At 38.5% G+C, this 21918-nt stretch overlaps 1 protein-coding gene across 6 annotated transcripts in view; it reads left to right on the top strand.

The window, feature by feature from the left end:
• The window catches only part of AFDN (afadin, adherens junction formation factor), a 101049-nt gene that overhangs the window by 42066 nt on the left and 37065 nt on the right, over positions 1–21918 (top strand). For all 6 annotated transcript variants that reach the window (XM_063307571.1, XM_063307561.1, XM_063307528.1 and 3 more), the window contains 6 exons: positions 7307–7401; positions 10414–10673; positions 12659–12728; positions 13169–13281; positions 14982–15043; positions 15843–16048. In XM_063307571.1, the coding sequence (XP_063163641.1) occupies positions 7307–7401; positions 10414–10673; positions 12659–12728; positions 13169–13281; positions 14982–15043; positions 15843–16048 (806 nt within the window). The remainder of the gene's footprint in view (positions 1–7306; positions 7402–10413; positions 10674–12658; positions 12729–13168; positions 13282–14981; positions 15044–15842; positions 16049–21918) is intronic.

The following is a 21918-nucleotide window of genomic DNA, read 5'->3' as shown; positions in this document are numbered from 1 at the left end:
GTAACTTATAAGGATTATGTTGATTCTTTTATTTATTTATTTATTTTTGTGAGGGAGGACTGGAGATGGCTGAGTCTGAGAAAATCTATATTCCGTATGGGTGTGAGACATGGGGGGCAACAATATTCTTCTCAGGTCACTCCAGTCTTCTCAAGTCAAAGATATTGAGAGGCTTTCAGTACCATCAGTCATGATATCCTTCTCGACTGGCTCAGAAAGTTGGAAGTGGGGGCCACAGTGTTGTGATGGTTCTCCTCCTTCCTTCAGGAGAAGTCCAACCCTGGCCCATGCTTTGTGGGGTGCCTTAGGGATGGATTTTCTCCCTGCTCATGTTTAACAACTACATGAGGCCTCTAGGTGAAGTCATGTATCAGCATGGGGTCAGATATCATCAGTAAGTTGATGCTACCCAGTTGTACATCTCAGCCCTGGTTGCCTATATGATTCCATCAAGATTCTGTCTCCATTTGTGGCAGATGTGAGGGTCTGGATGGGGAGGAACAGACTCAGTCTCAATTCTAGCAAGACTGCATGGCTGTGGGTTTTGAAGCCTCGCAGAAATTTTTTGTCTGGATAAGGTTCCACTGCCTCAGATAGTAAAAGACTTATAAAATAGTTGTTTGCTGTTCAGGGTTCCTCCTAGATTCATGACTTCTCTTTGAAGAGCAGGTGGCCCTCATGGCTCAGAGGCCTTTGTGGGAATTCATCTTGTGCACCATTTATGCCCATTCCTAGTTCAGGAGACTCTACTCACAGTCACCAATGCCTTGGTCAACTCTCATCTAGATTACCCCAATGTGCTTTACATGGGATTGACTTTGAAGACCATTTGGAGGCTACAGCAGGTCCAGAATGCAGCACAGAGATTGTTTTGGGCCCACCTCAGTATGCCCAAGAAACACTGTTCCTTTGTGACTGCACTGGTTGCTGGTGGGTGTCTGAGTGTGATTCAAGGTGCTAGTTATCACCTTTAAAGGCTTCAATTCATAGGGCCTGGTTTGTGTAGGCTTGCTTGTGTCTGTCTCTGCCTACCTAGAAAGATTTAATAGGGTTGATATGCTCTGGGTTCCACTGCTTATGGGACCCAGGAGATGTGCCTTCTTTGTCACTATGCCTGCCCTTTGGAACAGTATTCTCTCCAGGATTTGGATGGCCCCAACCCGACTTGCCTTTCAAAAGACTCTAGAACGCTGTTTTCCCCAGGCAGGTCTTGTGAGCCCATCTTGAGGGATTGTCTTTGGTTGTTTAAACTAATATGTTTTATTATATTGTATTTTCTTTTATTGTTGTAGTTATTTTTGCTAGTTTTTCTTTTTTAATGGTATACACAACCTTGAGTTGCATGTCGAGTGGGTGGCTATATAAATAAATAAATATTTTCAGATGAATTAAGCTAATATTTATTTCTTCTTAATTTTGGTTTCTGCCTTTGCCCTAAGAACTTTTTTATTCTTAAGCCACTACTAAGGAGAAAAGCTTGTATCAGGTTCATCTGTTCAGATGCATGAGTCTTTCAGCTCTATACCTTTAATGGTACTATAGAGAAGGAATAAAATACAGGGTCAGTTGGAGTTGCCGTCTTAGCTTTGCTAAGGCGTTTGTCTTTATTTATGTTTCATCTTTAATACAAGAAACAGTCCAGATAGAACCAGTGTGACAAGCAAGAATGGATGTCCCTAATGCTACTTTGAGGTTTGAGCCCACTTCTGACTCTGAAAACGAAATCTATCCGGAGTCAGAAGGGGAAACTGAAACTTATCAGGAGGGACTCGGAGAATCTAAACCAGGAAGTGACTCAGCAGAGCGAGAGAATTTGCAGACGCGGATTAGACAAACTCCAGAGGGGGATTTGAATCCTCCAATCAGTGCTCGAGACAGGAGAACAGAGAAGCACGTGAATCAGAAGGCAGCCATATTGGCTGCAGGAGAGAAAAGGCGCAGAAGGGATCGCTTTAAAGGGCAGGCACACGAGGAGCAAGCTGCTGGAGACAACCGATCCTTCGAGCGCACAGCACTTGTGGAAGCGTCCTTACGAGCGTCAGAAGCCTTGCCTGTAGCCAGCATGGAACCAGCACCAGCGCTTTCTGCCATCATGAACATGCCTCCTGCACAAGCCGCTCCAGTCAAGCCTTCCCTTGCCATCCCTGCTGAGCAGAGTCTCGCGTCCAGCTCTAAACCTCATCGCATCGCCCCAGCACAATCCAGGTGTGCCCCCAGATTCAAGCCTTGCCTAGACTCTCCAGTCCAGCTGTGCTTCCAGTTCTCAGCCTTGCCTAGACTCTCCAGTCCAGCCCAGCTTAGCCTCCAGAGCCAAGCCTTGCCTAGAGGTTCCAGTCCAGTTTTGCCTAGCCTCCACTTGTCAGCCCGGTCCTATCTGCGTGCCAGTTCACAGAACCTTGCCTTCAGCTTCTGCCTTGCCATGCACTCTAGCTTCACCAAGTCTGACAGCTTCAATCAGAGAGTTAGCTGAATTCTGCCTTGCTGTTCTGCCACAGTGTGACCCTGCAGCCTTGTCTGTTCATCCATCATTGCCTGGGTGGTCTTGATTGGAATTGCTTTGCTTTATTTATTCACCAGGACTTTACTGTTGTAAATAGTTGTTTTAAATAAAGAGTTCGATAATAATTCTGTCTGGCCGCCTCATAGTCTGAACAGGACTGCTATTTCATTGACAATGGGAATAGGCCCATTGCTTTCCACTATTTGGGATTACTGAAGGTGACAGTAGAAAGCAATGATAGACACAAGGTCATGGGGAGTGAATGGAGGGCCTACAAAATAAGGGATACGTCTTATTCCTAATTCCATCATCGATCTCCCTCCCTGTTGGATTAAAAATAACCTCCATAGACTGGTGTGGAAAGATATGCATCTTCCTTGTTCTCTCAAATTTTCATTTTAGTGGTTCTGCTTGGGGGAATTGGTCAGTGGGTAGCTTATTTACAGCCCAGCCTGGTCCTTATTATGATTGTGGCCACAGATAGCTGGGGTAGATTACAACAATTTTGAATTTGCTAGCAACTCCCAAATTTGGTTTGTCAGTAACTAGGCTCTTAAAAACATTTTGGATTCTGCAGAACTGGAAGTTGACTAAGCAGTTTACCAAAACTCAGCATCTTCTAAGATTGTCCCCTGATACTCTCATCATAGGGAAAAAAGCTCAACAGATTAGTTAAAGCAGCAGATTTATCTGTAGGTTTTGTATAATGCTCTTGTAGGACTATATACGCAGAGGCATATTCAGTGATGTTTTAGCTACAAACACTGTGAGGGAGAAAGTGAATGAAAGCTTCACCTTTATAACAAACCAGTTTCATGACACATTGTGCAATAATGCTTTTCGTTCATAAATTCTTTGGGTGGCTCAGAGTGAAGATTCTGTTAATTCCTGATGCTCTCAAGGAGGAGACAGTTAAACCAAATAAAATAATTCTTAGTATTCCTCTTGTATTTGCAGCATTTCATGTATCAATTTACACATCGGGATTATTCTGTATATAGTCAGTGGGAAGCTTGAGGCTAAAAGAAATACAGAATGCTTCTCTAAACTCCCCATGTCAGTTTATTTTACAGATGGGATTTCAAATAGGGACCATTGATTCAATCTTCAATCTTTTGGGTAGTGTGCTACATTCGCTCTTATTGCCTTAGGGTCAATATTTAAAAGACAAGCTGTAGTTACTTGTTAAGAACATGCTATGCTAGGGTGATTCTGCAATTTCTGGAATAGTCCTCTTAATTGGAAATGGTTGGAGGTGTTCTGGATGAAGCAGGCCTATTTCAGGTCTGTGCCACTCCTGGAAATACCTCAAACCACTTCCAGCTCAGGCTTTACTGTCCGAGACTGAACAACATTGTCTGGAAGGAAGTTGAGCATAGTTTGGGGGAAAATAAAATATTCTGCAGCTCCTTACCTGGGTCAATGAATACTATACATTTCTAATTATTTAGCTTAAATATAAATCACTACTTGGGAGATTATTTATATTAGAATACTTGTAAATATTTTAAATCAGATTCCAACAGCAGTTGAATTCCCTGAATTAGTTTTTAAGGGAGAAAACTGAAGGCAGTGGAAATTATTAATATAGTGCGTTAACTTGTCAGAAGATCTATCACATTGGTTTTAGATTTTTCTGACATTAAATCTATTCCTGTGGCCCAATTTAACTGTATTTGTTACATTAGTAATTATCAGAAACAAACATTCAGAGCTCCCCCCCATACTTGCCCTTTCCCTGATCTTCCCAGCGTTTTCCCTTCTTTTCCCTTCCCTCCCTGCCCTGAGCTACCACCACCAAAGAAACCTGTTGGCTTTGGCTTTTCCCTGCTTTTACCTCCCCCACCAACACTTCTGCTTTGAACAACCATGTTTCAGTCATTAACCAGAACAAAACAGCTCCGTTTCAGTCCATATCCAGGCCAATGTTTCAGTTGGATCATGAACTATTTTCTGCATGCAACAATTTGTTCACAAAGTGGTTTGTACACCCTTTCTGAGCAGTATATTTTTTAATAAGACTATTATATTTTCAAAATAAAGATTAAAAACATAAAAAGTAGACAAAGATAGAAAACTAAAGGAAAAAAAACCTAAAACAGTGCAGAAATAAAAAAAAGATACATAAAGAGTGACTTCCAACTTTCTACAGCAAAGATATACATAGAAAATACATCAATCTCTTACTCCAATTTAAATATAATAAGCATTATTTCTATAATCCATTTCAACTTAATAATCAACATTCCCATCTAACATTTTTCCTCCAATTAAAAAAATAACCCCTCTCAAATACCCGTTTTAACCAAAAATAAATTTGAATTAAATATTATTTCTCATCTCTATAGTCTTTTTAGCCCTCTCTGCCACATTCATTAAATTTCTCTTATAGTTCCCCTAATAATGAGCAGTTTATTAAGGTGGGGGGGGGGGGTGGGAGCAGGTGAAACTCACTGGCCAATTATGGCTACAAAGATTTTATTATGTTTGGCCTGAATTTAGCATTAGTAAGTGAGTTATTTTATCCAGTCTTTCTCCTGTAATTAAAAATCCTATGCATGGTATTTTCTGTAATTTGTGTTTCTTCTACAGGGGGCTAGGAAGAGCATATTGGTTTTCTCCAATTAGCTTTCGTAGGATCTGGCTTTATGTAAAAAGTTTGAAGATGGAAGTGAATACTAGCATTTCTTTAATTTTGGATCAAGTTATATGCTCTATAATTAGGTACTTACTCTTAACAGAATTGGGCCTAATTGATTGGTTGGTTTACCTGGGTAGTCAGCACTACAAATGAGAATTCTGCTTAGGATTTCTACTTCGATTTGTTTGTTAGATTGAGATAAAAAATTAACAGTTGAATAGAAGTTGCAACAAGGTGGAGTATATGCACAATATTGTTTTCTAAACATTTCACCAAAATTACTGACATGGATATTGTCATTCCTATGTAATGCAAATGTTCAAATAAAAATAATTTGTAAAATACAATAATTGGGCATCCAGGATAAATATTTAGCATACAGGGAGATATTTTGCATATTTCAGGTCACATGTCAAAACTATATAATGCTCTGATCTTTTAGAATAACCCACAAATTATATTTTGTAACCATGTACAGCCAGTCAAATGGCAGGATTTATTGGAATGAGACATTTTTACACAGTTCAAGATAAATAGATGTAACTAGTGCTCATCTCATAACTGATAAATTGAGAAGCCGTAAGTGATATTGTTACATTAAAATATTTAAAATCTAGAATCTGTTTAATATTTTTTAACAAAGCTGGACAGTTTGTTCTCCCACACTGGGGGAAAGGGGAAAAGTTACATAGTTTAAGAAGTGTTCTGCTAGCAGAGGAAGGGATGATTCTCAGGAGCAGCTTTTTGGTGGCACAGACAGGAAGGCCCTGGCTTCTGGCTGTTGCTTCTCAATGCCAGGTCGGTCTGTAATAAAAACTTCCTCATTAGTGATCTAATCATTGGTGAGAGGGCCAACCTGGCAGGTATCACCAAGACCTGGCTGGTTCTGGAAAAAGGGGGGTAGCCTTTTTGGAGATAGGCCCAGCTGGGTTTTGGGTGTGGCATCAGCCAAAACTCTGGGGCAGGGGTGTGGGTGTGGTGTGTGTGTTTGGCAAATTAACACTGTGGACATCTTATCCTGGTGCCGGCTCCAGCTGAACACTGGCAAGACTGAGTGGGTTTGGGGCCTACTGGTTCTAGGACTATACCATCTTTGATGCTGGATGGGGTTGCTCTGCCCCAGACAGACCTGGTGCGGTCCTCCTAGACTCACAACTCCTGTTCAAAGAGCTGGTAGCAGTCGTGGCTAGAAGGGCCTTTGCACAGCTTTGTATTTTGTGCCAGGTTGCACCCATTCCTAGATTGGGAGGCTCTACTCAGTCACGTATGCCCTAGTCACCTCCAGATTGGACTGCTGTAATGCACTCTATATGGGACTGCCCTTGAAAAGTATCTGGAAGCTTCAACTGGTGCAGAATGCAGCAGCGCAGGCAGTTGTGTGTGCCTCCAGAAAAGCACATGTCACACCTCTGCTCCGCAAGCTGCATTGGCTGCCAGTTTGTTTCCGGGTCCAATTCAGGGTGCAGTTTTAGACTGTTAAAGCCCTGCATGGCATGGGACTCTCCCCAATTACATTAGCCCATCCCATTAAATCTGGCAGAGGGGGCATGCTACGGGTACCATCTGTGAAGGACTTACATGTGATGGGTCCCAGGAGGCGGGCCTTCTCTGCCATGGCGCTCGCCTTATGGAACATTCTCCCCCCCAAAGTCAGGTTAGCTCCATCCCTGTTAATGTGCAGGAAATCCCCAGTCACAACAAGACCTGGTTATGTCACTAGGCTTGTGGGTACCAGGGAATCAGTGACATTTAAAGTGGCTCCCCTATTGTCGTCGATAGTGTGTTGATATATTTACTCTCTCTGCTTGTGGTTTGTATACTCTATAATTTTTATAATATTTTAATTTTAAATACTGATTGTCTATATTTTTAAAATAATTGTCTTTATAGTGTGTGTGTGTGTGTGTGTAATTGTTGAACGCTGCCCAGAATCACTTCTTGTGAGATGGGCGGCTATATAAATCTGATAGATAGATAGATAGATAGATAGATAGATAGATAGATAGATAGATAGATAGATAGATAGATAGATAGATAGATAGGGGTTGATTTTTAAACATAGTTAAAATTACATTTGAAATGGCATTTTGACACCATATATGTTTGTTCCTTAAAAATCAGTGCATTTTACTTAGTTTCATAAATAAAATTATCCATTCTTACAGATGGTTCTGACTCCAGAGATAAACCAAAGCTGTATCGTTTGCAACTAAGTGTGACAGAAGTTGGTACAGAAAAATTTGATGACAACTCCATTCAGGTGAGCAATACTATGTTGAGACAAATAATTTCATACGACTTGTGTTTTAGTATCAGAGTATTGAAGAATTATGTCTATAAGCCACATTTTAGCGTATTTAGACAAAAATGTAATTTGTTGCAAAATGACGTTGGGGAGCTAAAATATCTTTGTCACGTATGTAAGGCAGAATTTCCGAGTGAGGCAGGGCATACAACGTGAGCTATTCTATAACATCGCAATGCACAAAGGTCTATTGGGACATTTGAAGAAGATGTAGCGTTTTGTGTGATGCTGGAGGAAAGAAATTGCATGCTAATTTCTTAACTTCATACACTGACTTTAGCAGTATTCTAAAATGGTTCTCCAAAACCATTGTCAAATTCTTCTCATAACCATACACTATACTGATTTGAGTATTTAAGAGTTTTAGTAACAGTGGGTATCTGGAGAAAAAAAAGACAAGTTTCAATAGTTATAAACAACTATGTATTCAGTAGAAGCAGAGGGAGGCAATCTGGGAGGCAATCAAAGCTATTACAGGTGTGTGTTCTGTCATTTTGAAATGAGCCATAAAAGTCTTGGGTTTCAACCTCCTCTTATATAAGGAGTTTTTATCATTGTTTGTAAAAAGTCCAGCAAATAATGGTCTGCACAGATAATTGTGGATTTGCAAACTAGCGTTTATGCTACCATTTGATCCAGTTTTGTATTCTAATCTGATGGCACTTGTGATGTATTTTAAATTGTACTCAGAAGTATCAGATTCCTGTAGTGGCAAATTAGTACTGAGAGGATGAAGATGCTCACAAGCCTAAAGCACTGTCTTGTATTATTTAACCATGGCTTAGAATTACATTTGAATAAACTCAAAGTATCATTTTGTTTCACTGTTGATTTCTAAAATACTTTTTGTACTATTTTGTTCAACGTTCATAGATTTTCCCGGTTGTAGTTTTTCTCTTCATTAAATTTTTTTTTGCTACAATTACATTTGAAAATAATTCACAACCACAAAAGTAATGAGGGACACATTCAGGCAAGAATTACTGAGTGATAAAATTGTCAGTTCAACACATCTGAGGATGAATAGGATTTTGGTTGGAAATATACTAGGGAACAGATCTGTCATGAGTAAAGACAGATCTCATTTAAACTTTGCAGTCATCACTTCTCAGTAACCAATGTGCTTCTCAGTTTGCTTCAACAAGATAAAACATAACAAAAGTAAATAACTATTTGATTTTTTTTAAAAAAATGAATGTTACTGCTGCGTTTTAGTAGTTTAATGGTATAAATTGTGGTATGTTGAAATAGGCTACATATTAATAAAACATACCATTCTACAATTAAGAAAATTATTTTTAAAAGAGAATTGGTCATTAACTAATTAATTAAATGTTTATCCCATTACAATCTAACAACTTTGTGCAGCTTACATATTGATTGATTGCTTGATTGATTGATTGATTGATTGATTGATTATGTGCCATCAAGTTATTGTGGACTCCTAGCAACCACATAGGTAGATTTTCTCCATGATGATCTGTCCCTAACCTGATCTTTTGAGTCTTGATATATATAAAAAAAAATAAAACATTGATGGTACAGTTAAAAATACAACAATAACATCATAAAAATCCCCATTTTAAAAAAGCAAACAAAAAGTGAAAAAACAATAAAAGGAATAAAAGATAGCACACTGCTTAAATTAAGAGAAAGACCTTTCAAATAACTCTGTTTTTAATATTTTTCTCAAGACTAGGAAGGAGGGAGCTAGCCTGATCTCTGTTGGGAGGCTGTTAGTTTACTACCCATCAGTGTTCTGTATTTATTCAAACATTCTGGTTTCGTGGGAGTGATGGATGTATCCAATTTGATTTTGCTAAGTTTCTCAGCTTTACATCATTAAGTATGTTCTGTTTTCTACATTTAAACTCTGCATGGAAATGTACACTATGTACACATTTCTGCAAAAATGTATATTTTATATGCGAATGTTCCCTAATATATAGATTTAAAACTATTTTGAGCCCAAAGCAGTATTAGAGAACAAGATACATACACTCTGAAAGAATAGCCATATTCTGGTGTACATTAGTCAAGAGAGTGCGGATTAGATTACCTCATTTAAAAATATGGATCAGAAAAGTTTTCTTCCCTCTCTATGGTGGTGATGAGCATTCACTGAAATTACCCAATTTTAAGGGGAGAGGTTTAGTTATTTTGACTCATTTTCATTTATTATTATGATCAGAAGGTTGGCAGTTCAAATCCGCGTGACGGGGTGAGCTCCCGTTGCTAGTCCCAGCTCCTGCCAACCTAGCAGTTCGAAAACATGCAAATGTGAGTAGATGAATAGGTACTGCTTCAGCGGGCAGGTAACGGCGTTCTGTGTAGTCATGCCGGCCACATGACCACGGAAGCGTCTATGGACAAACGCCAGCTCTTCGGCTTTGAAACGGAGATGAGCACCGCCCCTTAGATTTGGACATGACTGGACTTAATGTCAAGGGAAACCTTTACCTTTTATTATTAATAAGGGATTAATATCGGGTGTCTGGGGGGGTCAGCAATGTCAGTGGTGGGCACAACAGGGTGATCAAACCCTCCATTCCATTTATGTCTGTGTGATGTGTGCAACACACCTTAAAAAGGGGAGGACTTTGATTGCCTGGTCATGCCCACTATTTTGTCATTGAACTCCCACCCACAGAGGCAATATTAATAGAAGCGTAGAGAACGTACAGACTGAAACTGATAATATATAGTAGTGTGAGAGTAATTCATGCTTCTTGAATTAGCAGAAATACTTGATGGTATATGTATTTTGTACCTAGTAACATAGCCTATTTATTACATCAATTTGCAAATGTACATAGGCATTCACAAATGTAACGTGGCAGCAAGTTGTGGTTTTATGAGAGAAAATGGTCGTCTCTCTGAATGAGTTATATAGATGACTGCATATTTATTATAGTTTTTTTAAAGTCCTGATTTTTCTGCTTTTGATTTGACTATTTATATCTTCAGTTATTTGGTCCTGGAATTCAGTCTCATCACTGTGACCTAACTAACATGGATGGAGTTGTTACAGTTACTCCAAGAAGCATTGATGCTGAAACTTATGTAGAAGGTCAGCGGATCTCTGAGACCACTATGCTGCAAAGTGGTATGAAAGTTCAGTTTGGGACCTCTCATGTATTTAAATTTGTGGACCCCATTCAAGATCACATTCCTAAAGGACGTCTAGATGCAGGTCACATGGTCAAAAGTTCACGACTCAAATCTGGGTAAATCCACAGTTTTTAAGAAGTAATCCCAAATTTAAAAAATTATTTAAGATGGTGAAGGCGTTTCAATGTTTCATGTAATGTGCCAACTAATAATCATGTTAATCTGCTCACTTGTAATTGTTCTCCATTGTATGAACTGTTATGTAATACACCTTTGTTCATAATTAGAATTAATGTTAGGATTTAAGGAATCAATTAAAATAAATCAATATATACATTTATATTTTACCCTTCTAGTGATTATGGACCATTCAGGCACCTAATGACAACTAAAAACAATATAAGGTGATGCCTTACAGAGAAGAGTTATAGAAGAGGGCAGACATAGTAATTAAAATGGAATTTATTTTGACTGTGGAACTAATGTCATCATAAAGAAGGTCTTAACCAACTGATGGCAAAAGGTCATCTGAGTGTGTCATGAGTAAGGATGGCGAGCAGGGGGCTCTCACCCAGACTGTCAAGCGCATGCGTAGCACTGAGGAACTGTTCAGCCATTCAAAGAGACACAGATCGGGACCGCCTTAACCTTTGGGGTTTATATGGCTGGGTTTTCCCACGCTTTCTCAGTTTGTTAGGATTCTTGTTAAGTACTACTAATAAATATTAGAGACCAAGTCCTCGCCTCAGTGTGTTTCCTGGTAATCAGGACAGAGTGGGACCAAACTACCTTCCAAGGCAGGGAATTGTACAATTTAAGTGTAGTCCCAAAGAAGGCTGTTTCCCATCAACATAAGACCTACCCTATTTGTTATCTTTTGAAACTGACTTCTGACAAAGGACTGGCACCTCTGAAGTTCATTCCCACTGGGTCGTCTAAGAAGGATCCTTTTTTGCTGCGAGGTTCAGCAATACAATCAGAATTGTATTCCTTCTGTTTAGCTTCCAGTGTAGATCATATTCTAGGGGGGAAAAGTTGTTTCAATCCTATACCCAGACCTAAAGCCAAAGTCTAGTGGGTCTAAATCTGATAAAACTGTTAAAGGCAGCATAGTATAGCTAATTTATTTTTTAAAGAAGTACTAGCATAAACAAAAATAAACTACCAGTTCCCTGTAAGATTATGAAATAAGCAAATTTGGTAGGTGAGACTATTTATTTAGAGGCTTAAATACATTAACTGGAATTCTTGTAGGATCATGTAAGAATATGTAGTATGATGCGATTATAAAATTCAGCTTATGTCAGTGGAAGAAAAGAATAATCGTCTTGAGGGTTTTAAACTGACTCTTGCAACTAAGGAGTATTTTAGATAGTTCTCTGAAGGATAGCTTCATAGCATCACTGTCCTGAAATCAATAAATAACACTAATCATTGTGGAAGTATGACTATTAATTTCTGTTCGATCCATCTGAAAAAATCTGGAAGAGTTGCAGAGGAAAAGTATTTAAAAATATTCTACATTATCTGAAATCAGACTTGAAAAGAATGAGAGAAGCCACACTAGTTTGTTTATTTAAAACATTTTGTATAGCATTTCTGCACTGTATGCAAGATTGCCAAAAGAATAAGTGATAAATAAAACGTTCAGGCTTGGAAAAAATAAAAGGATATTATTTTTTAAATTGCCTTTCAGTTTAAAAAAAACAACCCACCCACCTTATTTTTTATATTGTGAGGGCTTACCATGTTTCATTTTGAACCATATTGAGCATGAAATGTTACACGAGTTTCCAGTTCAAGTATGAATCTGTTGTTTTAAGCTTGAGTCAGCTCTGTTTTGAGGTAAAGGTAACTTTCAAAATGCCCAGGACATTTCACTATGGAATTACATGCTCAAAACGGTTCAAACTGAAATGTTGTACGCACCCCTTCTTTACACTTTCATATACTTTTAACTTTCATGTGAATCAAACGCACAGTGAATTTGCAAACAATAATGAATACTGAACAATTGGGTAAGCACTGCTTGTATTATATATGCTTATGTTTATTGAATATTCCTAATCATCTAGTTCTTGAATGTATATTGCCTTCTCAGAGGTGTACAAGAAACTACGTTTGATTTGGAAGGAGACATCCATAGTATAACAGGATTATCTACAAGCAAGGTAACAGATTATTAGACTCAATAGCATGAGTACCAGAGTTAACAGTTGATGTTTTAAATATAGTTTAAGAATACAGGAACATCTCAGTATAATCATTAAGTTTTCTGTTTAGTGCTTTGAATGATTTTATGAATTATTTTTAAAGGTCATGCTGATTTCTCAAATAACATTTTCATGGAATTTATGCAAAATACCCGAAGGAGGTTTGTACCAGCTGTACTATTGGAATACCATATGGGAATGGACAGTGCACCTTCAGAGGAACATTTACTCGTTTGGTTTTAGAAAGGCAGTGATAAACTTTTTTTGAGAAAACATGTTCATTATTACTAGATTTAATAAGAGATCTTTGAGAAGCTTGTAAGGATTCATGGGATTTTGTACAAAAGTAAAATTGCAGTCCACTAAAACAAGTTCTTGATGTCTGTTGTATGGAGCAGAGCACCAACAGATTGGACAGTGACAGAATGTCAACTTCTAGTACAGCTGAACGAAGCATGGTGAAACCAATGATCAGAATAGACCAGCAAGATTATCGCAAACAGGATGGCAGGTACCAAAAATACCTTTTTAAATTTTGTGACGGAAAATTGATGGAATGTTAATTTTAATTTTTTTTTTAAAAAGGCAGGCTTGAGAAGGAGGAAAGTTTTCTAGTTGTATGTATTTTTATGGAGAAAATTAATACTTTGAAAGGTCTTTCCAAATGAAGTAATTGATGGGTTATGTAATCTTTTATTAAGAACTCATACCAGTATTTTATTTTAAAAATTTATAGCCATTGCAAATCATAGTCTACCACAGGTCTGTAGAGTAGAATCTTTGTTCATACTTACCAAAGGTCCTGCCTGCACAATTGCTTTCTGGACAACTCCTGTTTTGAAGCTAGGCATAATTCTAGTTTTCTGCATTGTGGTAAGCATACGTTTTCAGAACAAAATTTCTTCTGTAGAAACATTGCCACAGACACATCTATATTGATGTGTCTTTGTATAACACTGATAGATCAGATTGTAAATTGGTTAGCATGGGCTATCATCTTACATTTGAGGCAATATGGTGAAAGGGGAGCAAGTGGCTTGTGTTCAGCTCTCAGTGGTAGAACCAGTGTCTTGTGGTCAAGGTTTTGCTTCTTTGGATCACAACCAATTTAGAACATTCCAAGTAAATTTGTTTTGTCATATGCTTGAAGCAACCTTTGTTTTTTCTGGGCAACTTCTGTTTAAGCCATGCTAAATCTAGTATTACATGAGAAATTAATTGAAGCTGGCAAATACCATTCAGCATTTAATATTTATGCAAGTACTGTAATCTATTCACTTGCAGATTGTATTTCTGAAATCAGTCAAAGCAATAACATTTTTTTTAGAAAAAGCATCTGTGCCACTGGCAGAGTAATAAATTCGGAGGTAGCCATGATCATGTTAGGTTAAGATCAGATCCATTCTGCACATTTCTAATAAATAACTTGCTGAACATACGCCTGTGTAATTTCTCAATGTTTTGATCATAGTCAAAATCACTTTCAACTTAGTCTACCTTGCAGTATTGTTGCAAGGCTAAAATTAGGGAGAAGTCCATGTAAGATAACTTTTACTTCTGGAGAAAAGATAAGATATACATCTAACACATTAATAAAGAGACATCATTATAATATTATACCAGTGTTTACTATTTTCAGTGGCTCCTATCATATAACTGGGCCAAATTCGAACTGCTGACTTAAACCCCAGACCTTCGTATTTGGAAATTCTTTCTCTGTTTTCCTACCTGTGCTACCAGAATCCCTCTTCTGGGTGCCCTGGCATACTGAAATCTGCCAGGTGACTACTCCTGGGTGAGCTGTCTGATCAGCAGCCCTCTTTTATGTAACGCATTTATAGTACAGTTTATAAATTAACCTCTCATTCATTTTTGCTTTGCCCTGGGTATGAGTTTAAGTAACATGATCTAATTACAGTAGATGGCAAGCTGTCTTAAATTGTACATTCTGCGCTGCAAATACATTAATAATGCAGACCTTCATTATCTACTGTGCTTGCTGGTCTTTTGAGCAAATGTAACAGTGAATCTAATAAGAGCAGGAAAGTAACAAGATAATATTTCCAGTGCTCAAGTGTTTTTTATTTCACACATATACAAAATGTATACAGCCATAAAAGAAAAACCTTTGGAAAAATCTGTATCTCTTGAAAGTGAAATTAATTTGCACTCTTTGAACTGGTTTTCTGAAGATCTGCTTTCTGCCTCTAGACTTCAGGATGCACATGGACCAGAATTGATACTGCCTGCAAGCATTGAATTCAGGGAAAGCTGTAAGTATGTATTTTCATTTTAAACAAAACTAATAAAAAGTAACTTTTATTATGAACTATTTTATTTTGATAATATGGATATATTGAAAATAGAAGCCTACTCTGTACAATAATGATAGAGAAATAATCAGTGTTTAAAGTTTATGGCTGTAAGCAAATCTCTGATTTCATATGATATGGGACATAAATTCCAGTTTAAAAGCACTAGTTTTTTCCTGGATTTTGGCAGAGCCCCCAGTTATTCAGATCTGCTTTAGTTAACAAGAATGAATGTGCTCATTTAAGGCAGACTACTATATTAAGTGTTTAGAAAGAAGCAGCCCAAGGTAGTTGAAATGGATTAATCTGCAGCTATTGTGCCAATCTTGGGAGCAGTGATCAAGGGCATCAAATTCTCCATCTTAAGGCAAAATGCATGATTTTGACTATTTCACTTAAGGCAAGGCTATCTCCAAATCCATCTATAAAATTAATCAGAAAAGGTATTAAATTACCTGCCATGTTTTAGGTTAACAGTCAGGAAAATGTACTTAAATTATTGGTATAGATATTCTTTAGAATTCCCTGATACAGGTTTATTAAACTCAATTCTGCATCTTGCTTTACCTGGCTGTTATTACCCATTATTATTTAATTTTCAGTAATTTAATCTTGTAAAAAAATATTTTTGTGTTAATGTTTGAAGCATGAAAGTGATCCTGATAATTAATTGTTCTTTTTTCTGAAGTAGTGTCATACTGTTGTTTCTTAGTTATTTAAGTTAAGAGTTGGCTTATCCCTATTTTGTTTTGTTTTTCAGCTGAGGATGCTTTTTTGTCTGCCATCATCAATTACACCAATAGCTCAACAGTTCATTTTAAGCTGTCACCTACTTATGTTTTGTACATGACGTGTCGGTATGTATTATCAAGCCAGTACAGACCTGACATCAGTCCTGCTGAACGAACTCACAAAGTCATTGCAATAGTCAACAAGATGGTGAGCATGATGGAAGGAGTTATACAGGTGAGTTTCAGTCTAAAAACCTATGCAATAGGTGCCTTTCAATATCTTTTATCTATACTAATTTTTTACAACAACAAAAAAGACCTTGCTTTTGCAGGATTGTTTTTACCAAGTTGTAGTTATATTGGACATCATAAGTGCAGTTTGTTTTGGATATCATAATGCCATTTGTAATAGTGCATGAAATAATTCTTTTAGTTGTGACCAAAGTACAGTCAAGACTTTTGTAATAAACCTACAAATGATATTGAAAATATTTTTAATAGCAGTGATGCTACTTGATATGGAATGATGAACAGGAGATACAAATGATCTAAGTTTTTGTTATAGTGCTAATATTCAAAAGTTTTATTAGTAGATCTCCAAAATCTATTTCAAATTGTCTTCAAATTTTGTTTGAACTATCAGCATTGGTTCAGTCTTGTGGAATATGATTGTAATCATGTTATAATCCTATCATATTTTCTATTCTGTCTTTTTAATGGAAGTTGCTGTGAATAGAACTCTGTTACAGGCATTTCTGCTGATGGCTGTGGGTGGGCAATTTTTCACAGTCCGTTATTCCTCCAGAAAAACTGCTGTAAAAAGTTGCTGAAAAGATGTGGGTGGCTGCAGTGCGGAGGAGATAAATTTTGTCCTTTTTCTTCAGCAAGATTTCAATCATAGGAGGATTTCTTCTGTTTATGGAAGGAAAACTCTGATCCAATCTATTGTCCCTCTATGCAGGGACAATGAATTATTATTGATAATAATTATAATTAAATATGGCAGGCTATTAAATATAAATAAGTAGTGCCATAGCTTGAGTATTACTCAGTGTTTTGATATTCTGTGTCTAAATAATCATTTTTCCATTTATATGAACAAAACATTACTTTCCAGTTATGCAACTAATTTATTAGTGTTCCAATTTTTATTTTCTATTAAATTGTCCTGTTTCTGTCTTCACATGTCTCCTGTTACTTTAATAATGCTGTAGATTTGAAGTATGATTCTGCAAAGACTAATGTGCACAACTGTCCAATAGAAGCCAGTAGAGCACTTCTCTCAGTGGGCTTTCATCTCACTTAGCAGGCTTAGCTGTGCTGCATCATCCAACTTGAGGCAGGCACATAAACGCTTAAAGGCGTTTTTTGGTTTATGTGTGGCTTTGAGTCAGTTTTGGACTCCTGGCGATTGCCTGGACTAGTTTCTGCAGTTCTTTTGGCAAGTTTTTTCTTCTTCTGCATCTTTATTTCTTCCAGATGCTGTGCAGGAAAAGTATAATAGGATATTAAATGGGAAAGAACAAGTAGCTGGATATTTGTAGGGAATGAATGGCTTATTAGTAATTATATTAACACGTTCTGTTTAAGTGAGGAGTGAAATCATGTTGCTTTTTGTCTCCATTATTTATCTTACTTTGATAAGATTGTTGTTACAATAAAGAGAGAAATACATGTTTAATACATAGATTTAAAATAGAGGTAAAAAATTTTTGCACAATAATGATCTATAATGATTTAAATACCAAAATATATGGATTATATCAGGACATAAAATAAGTTTCACAGATTCTGAGTTTTGGAATTTAAATATAGTTCAGTAACTGAAGACTGAGAATATAACAGATATGGATGGAAGAATTTGGTTCTTTTCTCTAATATATAAGTTGGCAATATTTATTTATTGATTTAATTTAATTTATAGGCTGCCTGACTCCATCATGACTTGGTGTGATATGACAGCATGAAACAATTAAAACAGAATAATGCAAAAACAAGTATCAGGAAAAAAACCCTACCAACACTACAAGATCAAGCATCCCACAAGGGATCCACCAACCATTCTAGCCCAAGGCCTGGAGAAAGAGCCAGGTGTTAAGGGCTCATTTGAATAGCGTCAGGGTGGGGGTCATGCTAATCTCTGGAGGGAACATTGTTCCAGAGGGCAGTTGATAAGAAAGAGAAAGCCTGCTTTCTGGATCCCATCAGGTGAAACTGTTTAATCAAAGGGACCCAAGGATAAGGTCATTGCCTATTCATATAGAATGGGCAGAAGCTATGGAAGACAGATGGTTCCTTAAGTAACCAGGCCCTAGGCCATGAAGGGCCTGCCTGTCCAATTATAGGCACAATTGGCACACTAGATGAATTTGTACAAAAGCTTTCCTGTTCACAGCTGCTACCTGCTCCTCAAGCAGAAGCTGTGAGTCCAAGAATCTCAGCACAATTCCTAAGGGGGGAAGTTCAACCCCATTTAGAACTAAAAGTGGAACATCTCCAGAACCAGGTAGTCCAAATACCCACTGTTGCTTGGTCTTGTCAGGGTTTGGCATGGGGCTGTCCCTCTCCATCCAAATCCACACAGCCTCCAGACACTGGGACAAGAACTTAACATCAATTGGTTGGTCTCAGGTCAAGATACACAACTGGTATCAGTGTAGTGATGATACCTGACCCTAAACTGACAGATTTCAGACCCAGCAGCATCATGTAGATGTTAAGTAAGAGGAATGAGAGCATTGAACTCTGAGGAACTCCACATGTCAGGGGAGACTTGCTCTCCCCTCCTGCCTAAACTAAGTGGGCCCAACCCCAGAAAAAAGAGGAGAACCATTGCAACACCTCCCACTCCTAATCACCGTAAGCAGTCCAGAAAGATGTCATGGTCAATGGTAACAGGAGCCACTGAGAGATCTGGGAGAAGTTGATCTTTGCACTATGCCCATCAGAGTTCTCTCAGAGGTCACCAAGTGTGACCAATGCTATCTCAGTGCTTTGTCCCAGTCTGAAACTTGATTGGAAGGTATCTAGATAATCTGTTTCCTCCAGGGTCCTTTGAAATGTAATCCAATGATCTTTTCAATACCTTCCATAAAAATTGCCTAGGACTGTCAGACCCAGTGAAGGCTTCTTGAGGAGGGGCCGCCCTTTAAGGCAGAGGTACTATCCCTCTGTCACTGTAGCAAATATTACCACATTGACCCAATCATGTGCTGTCTCCCAGGATGGATCTGATAAACAGGTAGTTAGGTTAGCAGTCCTGAAAACCCTCTTCACTTCCTCAGGAATTAAATATTCCATCTTGCCCCAGGTAATCACACAAGATCTTGCTTCCATCACCTTGATTAGGACTTGCCCAGTCAGAGTCCAACTCTAGGCAAATCTGAGTGACTTTATATGCCAGATGACTAAAATATTCCTCACAGTGGCTGTGCTGCCCTGTGGCTTGGCCTTCCCCAGCAAGGAACAAGTCATTTAAAAAAAACGCTGCTGAGTATATGTGGATGCAATAACAGTGGAAAAATAGCTACATTTCACTGCTCTTGTTGCCATGATGGAATCCCTAATACAGGGTCTTATTGGTCAAATTAACTCTTCATCTTCTTCTGATGACACTCTGGGAGTGTCTTCTGCCACTTTATTGCTCAAAGTTCCTCTGGAAAACCAAGAAGCACCTTGGGATTGACACACAGTGAGAGGCTGCATAGGAGCAATCCGATCCAAGGTCCTCGCAACATACCCATTCCAGGCTGCAACCAAGACCTCAGTTGAACCACTGATCAAACCCTTGAGAAAAATTCCAAGCTGTCTCTTGAATCCCCAGGGTCAATTAGTTGCCTGGGAAAGATTGATTTAATAGGTCCCACCTCCCTGCTGATGGTGAAACCAGCACTGGTGAGCCAGAAGTGATCAGAGAATGATGGCAAAGGACTGATGGTAATGTCCTCCATTTTCAGTTGCAGCTGCCCCAAGGAAGAGAGAGAGAGAGAGAGAGAGAGAGAGATCTAACATGTAACCACTGGTATGTGTTGTGCTGTCTAAGATTTGGGTCAGGTCTATGGTGGCAATGGACTCCTGACCTCTCCCAGACTCCACTGTCAACTCAGTGATGGAAGCTAGCAACTCAGGCAGGGATGTTGCTGCACAGCAGGTAGGCTGGTACAGCAGCAACTAATCCAACTGCTCCTTGAGTAGAGCCCAGTTTCATCCAGAGGGTCTCACACCTGGTTAAATGTGAAGCAGTGGGTATATCTCCAAGAGGGGAACTCTTGTCTTGGTTATACACAAGATGTTGTGTCCTAACAGTCAGAAACCATGCTGAGACAAGGAATAGGTCTCTAGTGCTTTATTACTGCTACATTAGACAGAAAATCCTAACAAACTGAAGAAGCGTGGGAAAAACCCAGACAGATAAACCCCAAAAGGCGGGTCTGATCTGTGTCTCTTTGAATGGCTGCTTAACTCCTCAGTACTACGCATGCGTTTTCCACCCTGGATAGAGGCCCCCTCCTGCTCACCATCAGTACTCATGACAGGTTGGTTGTTCATCTATAATCAGATCATGGATGAAGACAGTCTTATTAGATACCAACCTGCGATTCAGTAACGGCAGCTGGAGCCCAGGGCTGATCAAGTTTAAAAAGCCATTTAAGGAGGTGCACAAAGCAAGTTATCAGGTACAACAAGGATGTACACCTTGAGATACATGCATGTAGCCCTCAAACCTTTTTTTTTTTTTTGCATCATTCAGAGCCATCTCTGACCATAGTTGCTGAAAACTGGAAAAAGGTTTCCTGCCATGCCTGCCATTTTGAGGTGGAAGACCTTAAAAGAGTCTAACCCCTAAAATAGGCCTGACATAAAATAATGAAAATTCTCAAACTCTGAACTAGTGTGATCAAAATAACAACATGAGTGGGTTGATCAGCACATGAAGACTGCAGTTATGTACTGTGCATGAATTATATCACTGTGGCATTTGTATGTTGACATCACATGTCAGCATTTGTCTGCCTTAGCCACACCAACATATAGACCTCATGATGCCCAGCCACCAAATCCATCCCAAAAAATCCTGGCCCTGCCAAATTTTCATTGTTGCCCCCCTAGATAGACTATATCTTACTGAATACACACACAGACACCCAGTAGTCTGATTTGGTACATAAATCTCAACTTAGTAAAGTAGATTCAAGATGATAAACAAGTTGAGATTCTGTGAAAATCGGTTCTTATATTGTTAGATAACTTAAAAAAACAAAAACGCCAAAGCTCACATTCTAATACGCAGTTCTCAAAATTTAGATTGCCATGAATGCCACATGATAACTAGTTTGTTAGCTTGAGGGCTACAACACTAAAGCCCATAGATTGATACAGAAATCTCTAGTGGTCAAAAATGAAGAAAATCAAGAGAGTCACAATACCCTATTTAACAAAAATCTATTAAATGAAAGAGCTTTACTGTGAAGCAGAAGTACTTGGAAAAGAAAGCTACAAAATAGGGCCTACTCACTTAGTTGGCAGCATTTTCATTAACCAGAACACCGATGTTTTGTTTCATTATTAAGTTCATACGTAAACGTTTTTCAAAATCATATTGGAGTGATACAGTGTGGAGAACCCATTCCACTATGAGCTACAAAAATCCTGCCCTTTTCCTCTCATTCATTTCTGAGCAAAGATATTGTTCCTTGATCTTTTTCTTGTTTGCTTTCCATTCTTTGCTCGCTCTCTGCCTGATTGAGACCTTCTTTTGTCTAGGAAGGAAACCTTGTTTGCTGTCTTTCCCAGTTCCTATCCAGCAGAGACTCTTGTGACAGGGTGGCCAAACCTGCCCCCCTTAGCCACCTCTTTCCCTCTCTTGCACAAGTCCAGCTTCATTCTTTATTTTCCAGTGATTGGCATTGCTTGGCAGGAGATTCTTTTGGACAGTGTCAATGATTGCACAGCCTTGGCTGATCAAAGCCCACTTGGCCAGGAGGCCTATCAGCTGAGGCCAAGGTGAGCTGCTAAGCCACTGCCACTCCTTTTCCCGGAGCACACCCTGAATATCTGTGTGGCTCTCAAGCCTTTGGCCTTGCTGTGCAGCATCCTCAGTGTTTT

Source organism: Candoia aspera, chromosome 1, assembly GCF_035149785.1.
Source record: "Candoia aspera isolate rCanAsp1 chromosome 1, rCanAsp1.hap2, whole genome shotgun sequence".
In the NCBI taxonomy this organism is placed as follows: Eukaryota; Metazoa; Chordata; class Lepidosauria; order Squamata; family Boidae; genus Candoia; species Candoia aspera.
The sequence above is the reverse complement of the archived record's forward strand: the minus strand, read 5'-3'. Positions and strand labels throughout refer to the sequence as shown.